This window comes from Erpetoichthys calabaricus, chromosome 10 (genome assembly GCF_900747795.2).
Source record: "Erpetoichthys calabaricus chromosome 10, fErpCal1.3, whole genome shotgun sequence".
In the NCBI taxonomy this organism is placed as follows: domain Eukaryota; kingdom Metazoa; phylum Chordata; class Cladistia; order Polypteriformes; family Polypteridae; genus Erpetoichthys; species Erpetoichthys calabaricus.
Genome location: NC_041403.2, coordinates 161,456,831 through 161,471,189, shown reverse-complemented (window position 1 = coordinate 161,471,189; position 14,359 = coordinate 161,456,831). Strand labels below are relative to the sequence as shown.

The 14,359-nt window shown below is 41.4% G+C and overlaps 1 protein-coding gene across 1 annotated transcript in view; it reads left to right on the top strand.

The window, feature by feature from the left end:
- Window positions 1-10,682, top strand: part of LOC114659696 (transcobalamin-1-like) — a 36,879-nt gene extending 26,197 nt beyond the window's left edge. Inside the window, exons 7-9 of the mRNA XM_028812303.2 lie at window positions 119-311; window positions 2,817-2,935; window positions 10,461-10,682. Coding sequence (XP_028668136.2) covers window positions 119-311; window positions 2,817-2,935; window positions 10,461-10,522 — 374 coding nt within the window. The 3' untranslated portion in view covers window positions 10,523-10,682. The remainder of the gene's footprint in view (window positions 1-118; window positions 312-2,816; window positions 2,936-10,460) is intronic.
- Window positions 10,683-14,359: the final 3,677 nt, after the last annotated feature.

Sequence of the window (14,359 nt, the reverse complement as noted above, 5' to 3'; positions counted from 1 at the left end):
CTTTAAAGTGGTGTTTATTTCTTTTAAACAAATAAGATGAGTCATAACTAAAGACATGTCAAAATGTATTTGCTTAGTTAGGAGAAGACCACATTAACCTTTGTTTCCCCCCCCTCAGATAATCTGCCTTTTCCCAAACAAGCCTCATCCACTCCTCTCGCAGACAAGCCTATCAATGTGATCTACACGGTGGTGAACAACTTGCCTGTCTGGGAACCCTTCCGTGACACCATCACAGTTTCCATCTCCAAAGGCTCCACTCTGTTAGATGTCATGAAGAAAGCTGAAAAGATGTCTCCTGACAAGTTCAGGTACTGAGAATTGCAAAAATGCCAAAGTGAATATCATATAGTGGTTTCGGAAAATATTTTGACCCATTCACTTTCTGTACACATTATTGTGCTGTAGATTCATAACTGGATAAATCTTTGCCCATCAAGCTACTCTCAATAACCAATGATGAAAAAGTGAAAATGTTTTTAGAAAAAATCATAACAATTGGGGGCTTCAGAGTACACCTTGGACTGGGCCAATGATCCATCTTAGCATGACAATGACCCAAAGCATACGGCCAAGACAACTCTTGAGTGGCTTCAGGACAAGTCTCCGAGTGCCCTTGAGTGGTGCAGCCAAAGCCCAGACTTAAACCCCATAAAAAAAATCTGTGGAGAGACCCGATGATGGCAGTTAACAGATGCTGCTCATCCAGTCTAATGAAGGGTGAAATGATCTGCCAGGAAGAATGGCATAAGCTGCCCAAATCTAGGTGTGCAACGCTGCAGAGACTTAACCAAAAAGACTTGAAGCTGTAATTTCATCCAAAGGGGCTTCTACAAAGTACTGAATTAAGGGTGGGAATACTATGAATGAGAGATTTCAGCTTTTGAATTATAATAAATTTGAAAACCTTTTTGAAAGCATGCTTTCACTTTGTCATTTTGGACTATTTACTGTAGACCAGGGTTCTCAAACTCCGGTCCCAGAGGGCTGCTGTAACTGCAGGTTTTCATTCTAACCCTTTTCTTAATTAGTGACCTGTTTTTTCTGCTAATTAACTTCTTTTGAATTAATTGTAATTGACTTACTCTTGAAGACTCAGACCCCCGGTTTCCTTTTCCTTAATTAGCTGTCAAACAATAGTGAGATACAAAATGAGCCAAAACATGACCAGTGAACTGTGTCAATCATACAATATCTGAAAATAAAGAAAGATGACGATCTCAGGAATGTTGATCTGCTCAGGTCCACAAAACATTTGAGCAGCCATCTTAGAAAAGAGAAAAATCAACAATTTCAGAAATGTATGCCATTACACAATGAGAGGGGCAACAAGCAATGGAATTAAAGAACGGGTTTAATTAACAAGAGGAACCAGTGCCTAGGAGTTTAACATGCTGACTTAGTTGGTCTTCTGTTGGTTCACTCACTTCATATTTCATTTCTGTTTGGGTGCCATTTAAGGAAAGAAATGAAGGGTAGGGTAGGGTAGGGTTGGGTTGGGTTGGGGGGGCATTTTGGAGGCAGTATCTGACTGAATAAACCAGTTGACAAAACCAGTAATCCAATTGGTTGTCGAGCAGAGCTACTGAATCGTGGCGCCATGGAGGTCTGCAGCTGGACCCAACTCAAAAAATGAGGTTTGTAAGAAGGTACATCGGGAAGTAGCAAGACAGAGTAAGTTGGAGTAGGATGGTTTGAACATGTTCTCAGATGTTACTAGAGGAATTTTAGTTTGCTTTTTTTTGCAGGTACTGCTGCTTAAGTAAGGTCTGCGTCAGGTCAATTCAGGGGCACATCAACGGTTATTCGTTTGTGGACTAGCAGCCAGGTAGAGCTAATTGCCTGCTGATTGGAGGTAATTAGCATTGTAGCTCTAGCAGACTGTTTAAGGAGCTGTAGAGGAGAGTGAAGTCAGGTTTGTAAGGCAGATTAAGCTACGCAAAGAGTTGTGGGACTCTGGAAAACAAACTACCGAGACATGGAGTTGAAGCAGAAACCTTGAGAACCTTTAAGCTGAATCTCGATGAGATGTTGGGACAGCTCAGCTATTATCTAAACAAACGGTTTTGACTTACTGAAAGGTCTCCTCTCGTTTGTCAAATTTCTTATGTTCTTAGAAGAGTGCTGGTTTAATAAGTGAGCCATAAGAAGCCAACAGAATCGCAGTCAGTGTGGTCTTTTTGTTTCAACGTTTCACTGCACATTTGGATTGTAGTTACACCCCTTTGGGTTACAGTTTTCTCTAGATTTATGTTCTTGTTCCTGAGCCCGCTTGTTCATGTGAATTCATCAGGGTTGGAAAATTCAGGGAAATAAATCTTAAAAACCAAGTCAATTAAAATGAATTCAAAAGAAGTTAAATTAGCAGCAAAAACAGGTCACTAATTAAGAAAAGGGCTAGAAGGAAAACCTGCAGCCACTGAGGCCCTCTAGGACCGGAGTTTTAGAACCCTGCTGTAGACTGATGGGCCAAAATGGCAAATTTTTTCAATTTAAAATTAAACTTACAACACAATTAAAAGTGTACAGAAAGTCCAGGGATGTAAATATTTCCTGAATCCACGGTATCTGTCAATCTGTTGATCGAACTGGGGTGGAAGACTATGAAGGGAAAGACTCTTTAAGGCACATCTGAAAGTAAACTGCTACAGTGGTGGGTATTTTCGGTTGAATTTCCTTTTAAGTGGAGGTCAGGCTGTTAGCAATAAGGTGAACACTGTGACAGCATACTTTGGAAAGTGAGAAGACGAACACAGTAGTGCCACAAATACAGGTGACATTGTCCTTTTTCACATGTAACCTTCACTGCTCCCCAGGTTCACTGTAGACATCTCCAACTGGGGGCCCTTTGTCACGAGTATCCAGGGACTGTATGGGAATGATAAGGACCACACCTATTGGCACTTTACGAGTGGATCAGTCAGCTTGGCTCTAGGTAAGTCGCTACCATCTTCTCAGATATGAACTGGTGTCGAAGTCTAACATCCTCTTTGCACAGACTCACAAGTGCTGTTATTACTGGGTCTTTATGACAGCTGTATGGCACTGGCCATGTTGACAACAAATCACTGCATAGCAAAGCCTTTGGGCACATCTTGTTCAAGGGGCTGCATAGATGCAGCATTGTCCTCTAGGGATATGCTAGGAATAAGCATGACATTTGAAATGTTGAGTGTGCACCATCTTCCCCAATCTCTTCAACAATATATAGGATGGCCCTTGCGATTTGTGGGTTTACAATTCCTGGTTCCAAATATTAGCAGGTTTGTCATCAATAATTAAATAGAAATTGTTTTGCAACTCTTGCAATCTATTCTGGAAAACACAGACGATGCTGTAGCAGTGCCACTTAAATTGACTGCCAATCCCAGCAACCCCGGGAGTATTGCATTGCATCATTGATTGCTGTGAGGAGTGCTGGGTGAAAATTGACAATAGACTCCAGCTGTGCACATTCAGAGCTCCACTCTGTTGAGGCGGTTCTCACCTCACCTTATACATTAGTGATACGCCTAGTTACACTATGGTAAGGTTAGGGTAGGGTAGGGTAGGGTTGGGTTGGGGGGCGTTTTGGAGGCAGTATCTGACTGAATAAACCAGTTGACAAAACCAGTAATCCAATTGGCTGTCGAGCAGAGCTACTGAATCGTGGCGCCATGGAGGTCTGCAGCTGGACCCAACTCAAAAAATGAGGTTTGTAAGAAGGTACATCGGGAAGTAGCAAGACAGAGTAAGTTGGAGTAGGATGGTTTGAACATGTTCTCAGTTGTTACTAGAGGAATTTTAGTTTGCCTTTTTTTGCAGGTACTGCTGCTTAAGTAAGGTCTGCGTCAGGTCAATTCAGGGGCACATCAAAGGTTATTCGTTTGTGGACTAGCAGCCAAGTAGAGCTAATTGCCTGCTGATTGGAGGTAATTGGCATTGTAGCTCTAGCAGACTGTTTAAGGAGCTGTAGAGAAGAGTGAAGTCAGGTTTGTAAGGCAGATTAAGCTACTCAAACAGTTGTGGGACTCTGGAAAACAAACTACTGAGACATGGAGTTAAAGCAGAAACCTTGAGAACCTTTAAGCTGAATCTCGATGAGATGTTGGGACAGCTCAGCTATTATCTAAACAAACGGTTTTGACTTACTGAAAGGTCTCCTCTCGTTTGTCAAATTTCTTATGTTCTTAGAAGAGTGCTGGTTTTATAAGTGAGCCATAAGAAGCCAACAGAATCGCAGTCAGTGTGGTCTTTTTGTTTCAACGTTTCACTGCACATTTGGATTGTAGTTACACCCCTTTGGGTTACAGTTTTCTCTAGATTTATGTTCTTGTCCTGAGCCCGCTTGTTCATGTGAATTCATCAGGGTTGAAAAATGCCTTCTTCCTGGGGAGCGCTCCCAACTTTTTACAAATCTTCACAAACATCACCATCACAGCAAGACAAAACTTTATATAACTTTCAGAAGGCTGATCAGAAGGAATTTCATAACTACACCACCATCCTCTGCCTCTGTGAAACTGGACCGTGTCATAAGTGTTAATCATTTATCGTTTTGTGCTCAGTGTTTTGTGAGATTTGTTTTGTATCTGTAATATTAATTATGTTTTTCATTTATTATAACAACTATACTTACAAAATAAGTTACATTTTGTAAAGAGTTACAGTCCACTGAAGAACTGCTGAAATATGCACTTTGGGTGACACAACACATCTCTGTCTCATGTGATTCGCTTGTGAAGTCATCATTCTCTAACGCATTTCTCACACGTTTATTTGTCTTATTTAGTGCAACAAACTCATTAAATGCAGTAATTTTACCCAAAACATAATTATGAATTTTCGGATTTGCTGGGGTCCTGCTCTCAAAACCACTGCGAATCGCAAGGGAAAACTATATACATATCAAGCTCAATAATAGAAATGATTGAATGTACAAAAATATTATATATTTAAAAAATATATTATATATATATATTATATATATTTTTTAAATTAGAAATCAGTGCAAAAATAACTTAAAAAAACAAAATATGCAGACTTGTGTTTTTTTAAGAAAACAAATTTATCTGGGGAATCTTAGTAATACAAGAGTGCAATATACAGTAATTAGTTGGCTACTAGCTTGTTCAAGAATTCCACAATGTGTTTTACTGCTAAACCATTTTCTGCATTTTATGAAACAGACAGCATATGAAATTGTGAATTGGCATGATGAAAAGAGTATAGTTTCTAAAGACCGATATGTTCATGGGTATAAAACAAGGGTTTTTAGTTGTTGTAGGGTCCTAGGGTGACCCTCTTCTCCCTTTTATACTCTTTACTGCATAGAACTGAACAAAATGCCCCAAATCCCTACTGCAGCCCTGGTACGTTTCTCTAATTTTTATATTTATGATCTCAGCCAACACAATGAAATACCAGAACAGGCAGGAAAAAAAGTTACTAATGTGTTCATTTGACTGGATTAGGTTAGATTAAGAATTAAATTTTATTAATCCCTTGGGGAAATTCGGATGCAAACATCAGCAGAAACATAAAAAACAAGGATAAGGTCTCAGGTCAAGTTGGTGAGCATGCACTGGTACAGAACTTTGCCGCACCCACTACATAACAAAACAACTCGGGATCCCGGTTGGCAACCCCCCAGGCAGACACGTGGTCCAGTCCCAACCTCCAGAAATGACCCTTTATGTGCTGCAACCAGGTGTTACGTGGGCCACCCCTTGAAACACGCCACATGGCCGTAGTGCCATAACTGATGCTCCCTCACAATGCAGGTAATGTGCCTCATTCGGGACTCCATGAGCAACTGCTCATTTGACACAAAGTCAAACCAACAGTACCCAAGGATTTTCCGGAGAGACACAGTATCAAAAGTGTCCAGTCTTCGTCTCAGGTCACTGGATAGTGTACATGTCTCGCAACCATATAGCATATAGCCAGGAAGCACCAGGACTATAAAGACTTGGACCTTTTGCAGATATCAGGAGCGCCACACACCCTTTTCCAGTGACCTCATGAACCCCCCATGCTCTCCCAATCCATCTACTGACTTCATAGGAAGAGTCACCAGAGACATGAATGTCACTGCCAAGGTAAATAAACCTCTCGACAAGGTTGACACTCCGCAGACAGACACACTGCTGATGGCCGTGCCCAAGAGGTCATTAAAGGCCTGGATCTTGGTTTTTATCAGGACACTCGCAAGCCCAAACACTCTGACTCCTCGCTCAGTCTCTCAAGCGCCCCAATCAGAGCCTCCATTGACTCCACAAAGACCACAGCATCATCAGCAAAGTCAAGATCAGTGAATCTTTCTTCACCAACTGATGCCCCACAGCCGCTAGACCCTGCGACCTTGCCCAACACCCAGTCCATACAAGCACTGAACAGAGTAGGAGCAGCACACACCCCTGACGAACCCCAGAATCAACTGGGAAAAACACAGATGTTCTGCCTCCACTCTGCACAGCACTCACAGTACCAGTGTGCAGGCCGGCCATGATATCCAGCAACCTCGAGGGGATCCCGCGGACCCTCAGGATGTCCCACAGGTCAGCTCGATCAACTGAGTCGGATGCTTTATGAAAATCAACAAAGGCTGCAAAGAAACTCTGCCACTATTTGCATTTGTGCTCCATGAGAACCCTCAGTGCCAGGATGCGGTCGATGGCAGACTTCTTAGGTGTAAAACCAGACTGTTCCGGTCGCAGGTAGGTGAGCCAAGTGATCACTGATCCTATTAAGGATGACCCTAGCAAGGACCTTACCTGGCACTGAGAACAGAGTTATCCCCCTGTAGTTGCTACAATCCAGGCAATCACCCTTCCTTTTCCAGATAGGGATGACAAGTCCTGTTTTCCAGTCAGTTGGGATGATGCCAGTCTCCCAAATGTAAGCAAAGATTGCTTGCAATGCCAGGAATACAGCCTTACCACCAGCCTGGAGAAGTTAATGATGATGATGATGATAATGATAAGAACTTTATTTATCCCGAGGGAAATTCTTTTGTCATATACATGCTCAGTGCAACAAGAGGAATAAAGATAAGGTAGTAAAGAGTTTAAAAAGATCAGTAGTAATAGTGCAAACAGAATAACAAAATAACTCTAAACAAAGTAACAAATAACTATAACTATAACTAATAGTTTGTATTATAACTGCATAACTAATTTGTGCAAAGCAACAAACAACTATAACTAAAACTATAACAGATATAATAAAACAACAGATTATTAGTGCAAGTGGTTATGAAAAGTGACTGTTTGTGCCATGAATAAATGAGATAGCAGCATGTGATGATGGGATGAAACAAACATTCAGTAACATACAGATGAGTAAATAAAAAACGAATGAGACCTAATGACAAAAATTCTGAAAAAGATCACCTACAGAATGAGGACGAGTTATACAGTCTTATTGCCACAGGTAGAAAGGATTTCCTGTGGCGTTCGGTTCTGCATTTGGAGGCAATGAGTCTTTTGCTGTGTGTGCTCTGATGACCCATCATGGAGGCGTGCATGGGGTGAGAGGGGTTGTCCATGATACCGAGAAGCTTTTTCAGCATTCTCCTCTCAGACACTTCCACCAGGTTCTCCAGTCTGAAACCTAGGACAGAACCAGCCTTTTTAATCAGCTTGTTCAGCCTGTTGGCATCAGCTGTCTTCACCCCACTGCCCCAGCACACAGCTGCAAAAAACACCACGCTCTCTACCACAGTGTGATAGAACATAGTCAGCATTTTCCTACAGACATTGAAAGACCTGAGCCTCCTCAGTAGGTAAAGCCGGCTCTGCCCTTTCTTGAAAACCGTGTTGGTGTTCTTGGACCAGTCCAGTTTACTGTCAATGTGTACCCCCAGGTACCTGCAGTCCTCAACCACCTCAACATCCGTTCCTCTGATGGTGACAGGGGTGGGAAAAGGAGCCTGCTTCCTAAAGTCCACAACCAGTTCCTTTGTCTTTGTGATGTTTATCTGTAAATGGTTTAGCTCACACCACTCCACAAAGCTGTCCACCACACTCCTGTATTCATCCTCCTGTCCATCCCTGATACAGGCCACAATGGCAGAGTCATCAGAGAATTTCTGCAGGTGACATGACTGAGACCTGTACCTGAAGTCAGACGTGTTGAAGAGGAAGGGTGATAGGACAGTTCCCTGCGGCGCCCCCGTGCTGCTCAGAATGCTATCAGAGCAGCAGCTCTTCAGCCAGACATGCTGTGGTTGATTGGTAAGATAGTCCGTAATCCAGGCTACCAATGGGGCGTCCACCTGCATTTCCGTGAGCTTATTCCCCAGCAGTGATGGTCTGATTGTGTTAAAAGCACTGGAGAAGTCAAAAAACATGACCCTCACAGTGTTCCCAACAATGTCCAAATGAGAATAAGCCGGGTTCAGCAGATAGATGATGGCATCCTCCACGCCGATACGGGGCCGATAAGCAAACTGTAGGGGGTCCAGCCAGGGCTCCACCAGCAGACGCATATGTTTCAGAAGAAGTCTCTCCAGCACTTTCATCACGTGTGAAGTCAGAGCCACTGGCTTGTAGTCACTGGGGGTCAACGGGTGGTTCACCCCAGACACCACAGATCCCTTCAGCCTTTCCTCCCCTCAGCTGGTTCACCACCTGTGCAATCTCAGTGAGACTGGGGAGTTCACAGCTAATTGGAGGATCAGCCTCAAGAACCGTGGATCTAGAGATTTCCAACGTCCTAGCCGGAGGATCAGCTTTAAATAAGGTCTCACAGGACATAAAATGCACCACAATCAGTATATAAATAAATAAAAATAAATAAATTTGACAAGTACATCAAGTGGAAACATTGAAGTGCCTGATAGCAGGGGGCAGAACAGACTACATAGCAAATCATGGTGGAATGAGCCTGTGGCTTAAAGTGCTCCAAAAGAGAGCCTCCTGGCGGGGATGGAGGGGATTCTGTTTCCACCGTCCTCTTCTCCACAGCAATGTGTCCAGAGTTTGCCCTATGATGGCACAGGCTTTCCTGAAAAGTTTATTCAGGCATTGTGCTTCTTTTGTGCTCAAGTTACTTCCCCAGTAGACTGTAGCGAAGAACAACACAGTGGCTACTATGGACTGGCAGATCATTTCCAGCAGTTTGCTGTAGACATCAAAAGGCACAGAGTCTTCTGAGGATGTCCAGTCTGCTCTGGCCCTTCTTGTTCAGTGCCACTCTGTTGTCAGACCAGTCCAGTTTGCTGGTACTTGTAGCCCTGCGCCACTTTCGGGTTCTTCCCTTTAAGGGTGACTGGTCTCAAAGGCTCCTTGGGTGCTGGAAGTCTACCACCAGCTCTTTTATCTTGATGATGTTGAGTTGCAGGGTGTTGTCACTGTACCACAAGACAAAGTCCTTCACAACCTTCCTGTACTTTGACTCATGTCCATTATTAATGCAGCCTATGAAGGACAAGTCATTTGAAAATTTCTGTAGATGGCAAGCACTGGTATTGAGCTGGATGTCCATTGTGTAGAGGTGATAGATGTTGTGCTAAAGAACAGGCTAAAGGTGATTTATGTATGTGGAAATGAAAACTAGAAAAAGAAGATTGGGTGAAGTGGTAAACCAAGATAGAGACAGAATAATTGAGGCCAAGAGGGAAGACAAAGAAAACATGGTTGGAGATATAGCCAGTGTGGACTATGGCCAGCCGTTCATCCTGGCCAATACCCCCACGCCACTAGATGGAGCCCTTCCAGCAGCATGGAGGTGCCCCGAATTCCAGCAGGGCATCATGGATATTGGAGTTTTCCTACACAGCCTTGCTGGATATCATGGGGGCCGCAAGGGGACACTGCGGGGAGGCTCAGAGACTTGTATTTGCCCTATAACCTGGACGTACTTCCTGGTCACAGAGTCAGAGGAAATGACGTGCTTCCGGGATGACAAGAAGAGCTTTTGATCTGATGGTTCAGCAGCACTTCCGGGTCAAGGACTATAAAGGACTCTGTGAAATCCCAGACAAACGAGCTGAGCTTGGTGGAAGGGTGGCAACGCGTCTGGGAGAGTGGAGGATTGTGTATTGTTTAGTGTTGGTGATTTATACGAGTATTGTGGAGATGAGGGTGCTTTGTGCACATTTATTATTATAATAAATTAATTCTTGGACTTTTATCTGGTGTCTGGCGTCTGATCTGAGGGTTCAAGGGGTCGACAGTGCCCCCAATCTGTCACACCAGATAATATGAAAGAAATGGGTCTCATCCCAAGGGATACCCAGGACCATGCAGTGTGGAGGACAAAAAAAAAAAAAAATTATGGAACAACTTGAAAACCTGAGTACATCCAGAAAATGGACTTTAAACTGGTAATGATAATAATAACAGGAAGGAAAATTTCAATATGTAGAGTTTTGGATCTAACAGAATCCCTGTTTGCGTTCAGTATAAGTCATGGAGATCATTTTCAATATAGTATCTTCATGCCTTAACATGACATTTTTTTTTTATCATTTGCAGGTGTTGGCAGCTATAAGCCTCTTGATGGAGAGCACATTTCGGCCACCTTCTCGAAATACTAACCCTACATGTGCTGAAGAACAGAGATCTTTCTCCTTTTGCAGTCATACTCAATTGATAAACTGTTTCCTTAAACTCATTTAATCCTTCTGAATTCAAACTATACTGTAATTGTTGTTGGCCACCATATCTGGCATAATAAAATTCATTCTGACTACTGCATCTGCTTCCCTGATGTTATGATTTGGAGTCATGAACATGGAGAAGTGGTTGTGAGGCCTCTGAAAGAAGCCACAAAAGGAGGCCTGCCCAAACATAGCCTCACCCAAAATCAGCCAGTCCCCAACTACTATATGCAGGCTTCATCTCATCTACACAGCCCCCTAACCCTAACCCCCACCCTCAAAACATGAAAAAAAAAAAATGGAAAGGAAATCCAAGATATTTCACAAAATGTCTCACAAAGGAGAAAAACTGTAAAAACTCTGGCTTGTAAATACAATCTGAACAAAGCAGCATTATATATGAAAATATTTATTACAAGAGAAAAACCATAATAAAAATACTCAGAAGAGCAAAATGGATTTGCGGAAAGGCAATCTGAAGCAAGCAAGCCCCAAAACACAATCGGTTAGCAAAAATCCACAGGCAGTATAGAAATAATTAGAAAAACCAAAGCAAATATGCATAAAAAGCCTCCTAACCACAGATCAAGAATTTGGGGTACCCCGTTGGTAAGCCCTGTGATGGACAAAAGGCATTGGCTGGTGACCCTGGAGAACCACTCTGCCTTCTTTATTTTTAAGAGTGTTGTTGCAAATATAAATAAATTAAGGTTCTTTCTGGATCTTCCATGTGGATGGTTCTTCTAGGGCATCGCTCTGAAGAGCCAATCTGGCCCCTTTATTTTTAAGAGAGTACCTCCATAAACCTAAAACAGGAGCATAGAATAGTAGCCCAACTCACTTAAATAAACGGCTAAGAAAAACAATGGATGGATGGAGAGAAAAGACAAAGTGAGTGTGACCTTAAAAAAATAAGGCACCAGAGTTATTTAACCAAACGAGAACTAAATCTGTTGTTTGTAAAGCTTTGTATGTACTGTATTCAAATACACAAAGAGAAAGAAATGATAAAAGAAAAGCAGCTGTAGGTAAGGCAAGGTGCGTTTATTATTTTTGTGTGCTCGCTACTTGACAATGAAGAAACAACATTATAATATAAAGTTTTTATATATAAAATATAATTTTAAATATATATATATATATATATATATATATATATATATATTGTATTGGTTTCTGAAACTGAGCACCTTTTGTTTCAGCATCTATAAATATTTTATTTTTACTCACCTCAACCGCCACAATGCCTCTGTGAACAGGGAGGAAGTGGTTTGTGACCGAAATTTTCCACTCCGCTGTCTGTCTTGGAGTGTGTTCAGTGATCCGCCGTGCCGATCACGCATCCGCCCCAAATCCTGTCGGTTAGGTTTTCACAAAGTGCGACCTTTACTGAAAAAGGGCATGGCTGAATATTGCACGGACCCTAAAAATGGGGGTCTGTGTAAGCACTGGGATGGTTACTGTCTAATATGGATTTTTGGAAGTGCTGTCCAAAACCAAACTCTCTCTCTCAGTATTTTTCTATGACACACAAACATGTAATTAGACTAACTGTCACCGATACACTGCTCAGGAGTGAGGAGTACCTGAATCCTAAAACACGCTGTCATTTGTTGTTTTGCATGCATTGGACACTTGTGACAACCAGATAACCTACCACCACGGCAGTCATCACCCAACAATGGTAAATGGATGAATGCATGTTTGGAAAATAATAAATAAATAAAAAATAGACTGTTCAACACACTTTTCATGGCAGTTAGTTTCTGGACTATTCATTTATATATATATATATATACATATACACACACATACACACATATATACACATATTCATGGCATTTGTAGTCTGAATCACAATCCGATTGTATGGGTGGTTACCTACCAGGTAATGCTTGTGGTTGGTCAGCAAGTTGGCTAACATCCGCCACGGTGCCCTCTTTCAGTTGCGAGAAGCAGATCATAGAATAGTTGAAATAGTTTTACTGTCAAATAATGCAAAGAGTATGCGACACGTCTTTCGCCCTAATTCTGGGCTCATCAGGCGTACACACTCACTGCACCCCCTCTCGGGAATCAAACCTTGAACATCAGCGCCAGAGGCAAAGCCCCTAACGCTGCGCCACAGCATGTGGTTCGTTCATTTGACATATACACACATACAGAGATAGTTGAAATGGTCTCCAATCATTTGTCTTCTGTTCCTATTGATACTATCTGCCCATGCTTAAATTCTTTTTCCTTGTACAAATGTGACTCCATATCCCAAGACAGCACCATAACTGGGATGGGCAGGAGCAGCTCAAGATGTAAATCAGACCTTTAGTCATGAAGGCTGGCAAGTGTGGCATTAGGGTTAAGGCTTTGGACTTTGAGGTGATGAGTTCATGCTACTCACACTGACTGACCAGGAGCCAGTCACTTCACCTGTCTATGCTACTAGTGGAGATAAACAAAAGAAATGTAACCAAACGTATCTCTAGAGACAAATATGAAATAATAATAAATAGCAACTCTCAGCAAACATGCTGGGAATTCAGTCTTCTGAACAGATTTACTTTTACTGTAAAACCAGTTTATATCTCACCCTGCATCAACCATAATGATGAATAGTGTGAGCGAAACAAACTTCTCACCTTGGCAATCTATATAGCGCCTTTGCCTTTTTAAATTTCTTCTTGTGATGTGATTTTGTTTATCAATGAAAAGAAAGACAAATAAGCAAACAAATAAATCAATTAATAAATTAATGAATACATAAAGTTTTATTTTGCAATTCACAAAACAAATAGCAGTTAATTAATTCTGTAGAAAAAGAATGTTCAGTAAGTAGAACCCAGAATGAAAGTAGATTCAAGAACATCACTCTTAAAATTAAAGGTGCCAGTGTAGCTCTTCAGAGCGATACCACAGGGGAACTTTTTTCTTTGGTTCCCAAACGACCCATCCACATGAAGGTTCCAGAATGAACCTTGAGATCCGTAACAAGCTCCACTACACTAATATAAGTATAAAAAGATGGTAACAGATTTGTGAAATACCAATGGCTCCTGATTTTAAAAGGACTTTTGGTGCATAGAATCACACAGGCTAAGTTTAGGCTTTCCTAATCTGTTAGTGACCTGCTAGGTTGTCTACCATACATTAAAGATTTCAGTTTTTTCTACACATTAGAAAGTTTATCACAGCACAAAGAATCAACTTCTTATGCAAAGAACCCATCCCAGAATGAAATGTCAAGCAATGGTTCTACAACTAACCACACAACCCAGTAAAGAACTATATAATATTATTAAAAAAACATTATTTCTAAGAGTTATTTAATATTTTTTTTTTTTATATTTCATTTAAAAGCAGATAAAAAATGTAGAAATTCTAATATGAACAGATGGAAACTTTCAAACAAACACATGGATGCCGTTTTCAGGTCCACTACTAATTTCTTCTACACTCTTAAGAATAAGACTGGTTCTTCAGAGCTCTGTCATAGTTTTAATTTCCAAAAAAGACATCCACATGTGTGGTGTAGTGGGCTGGTAACCTCACACAGAGTTAACAAGCTTATTTAAAAGAACAGGCTCTGTTATGGGACTTGGGAGTTTAAAAGAACTTTTTACAGCATACAGTCTCACAGGCTAAGTCTGAGTTTTCTTAATCTGTTTGTTTCCTGCTAGGTAGCCTACAATACAGTAAACATTTCAGGTATTTTTTGCTACATATTAGAAAGTTTTTCAAAGCACAAATAACCAATTTCATATGTGAAGTACTCTTCTC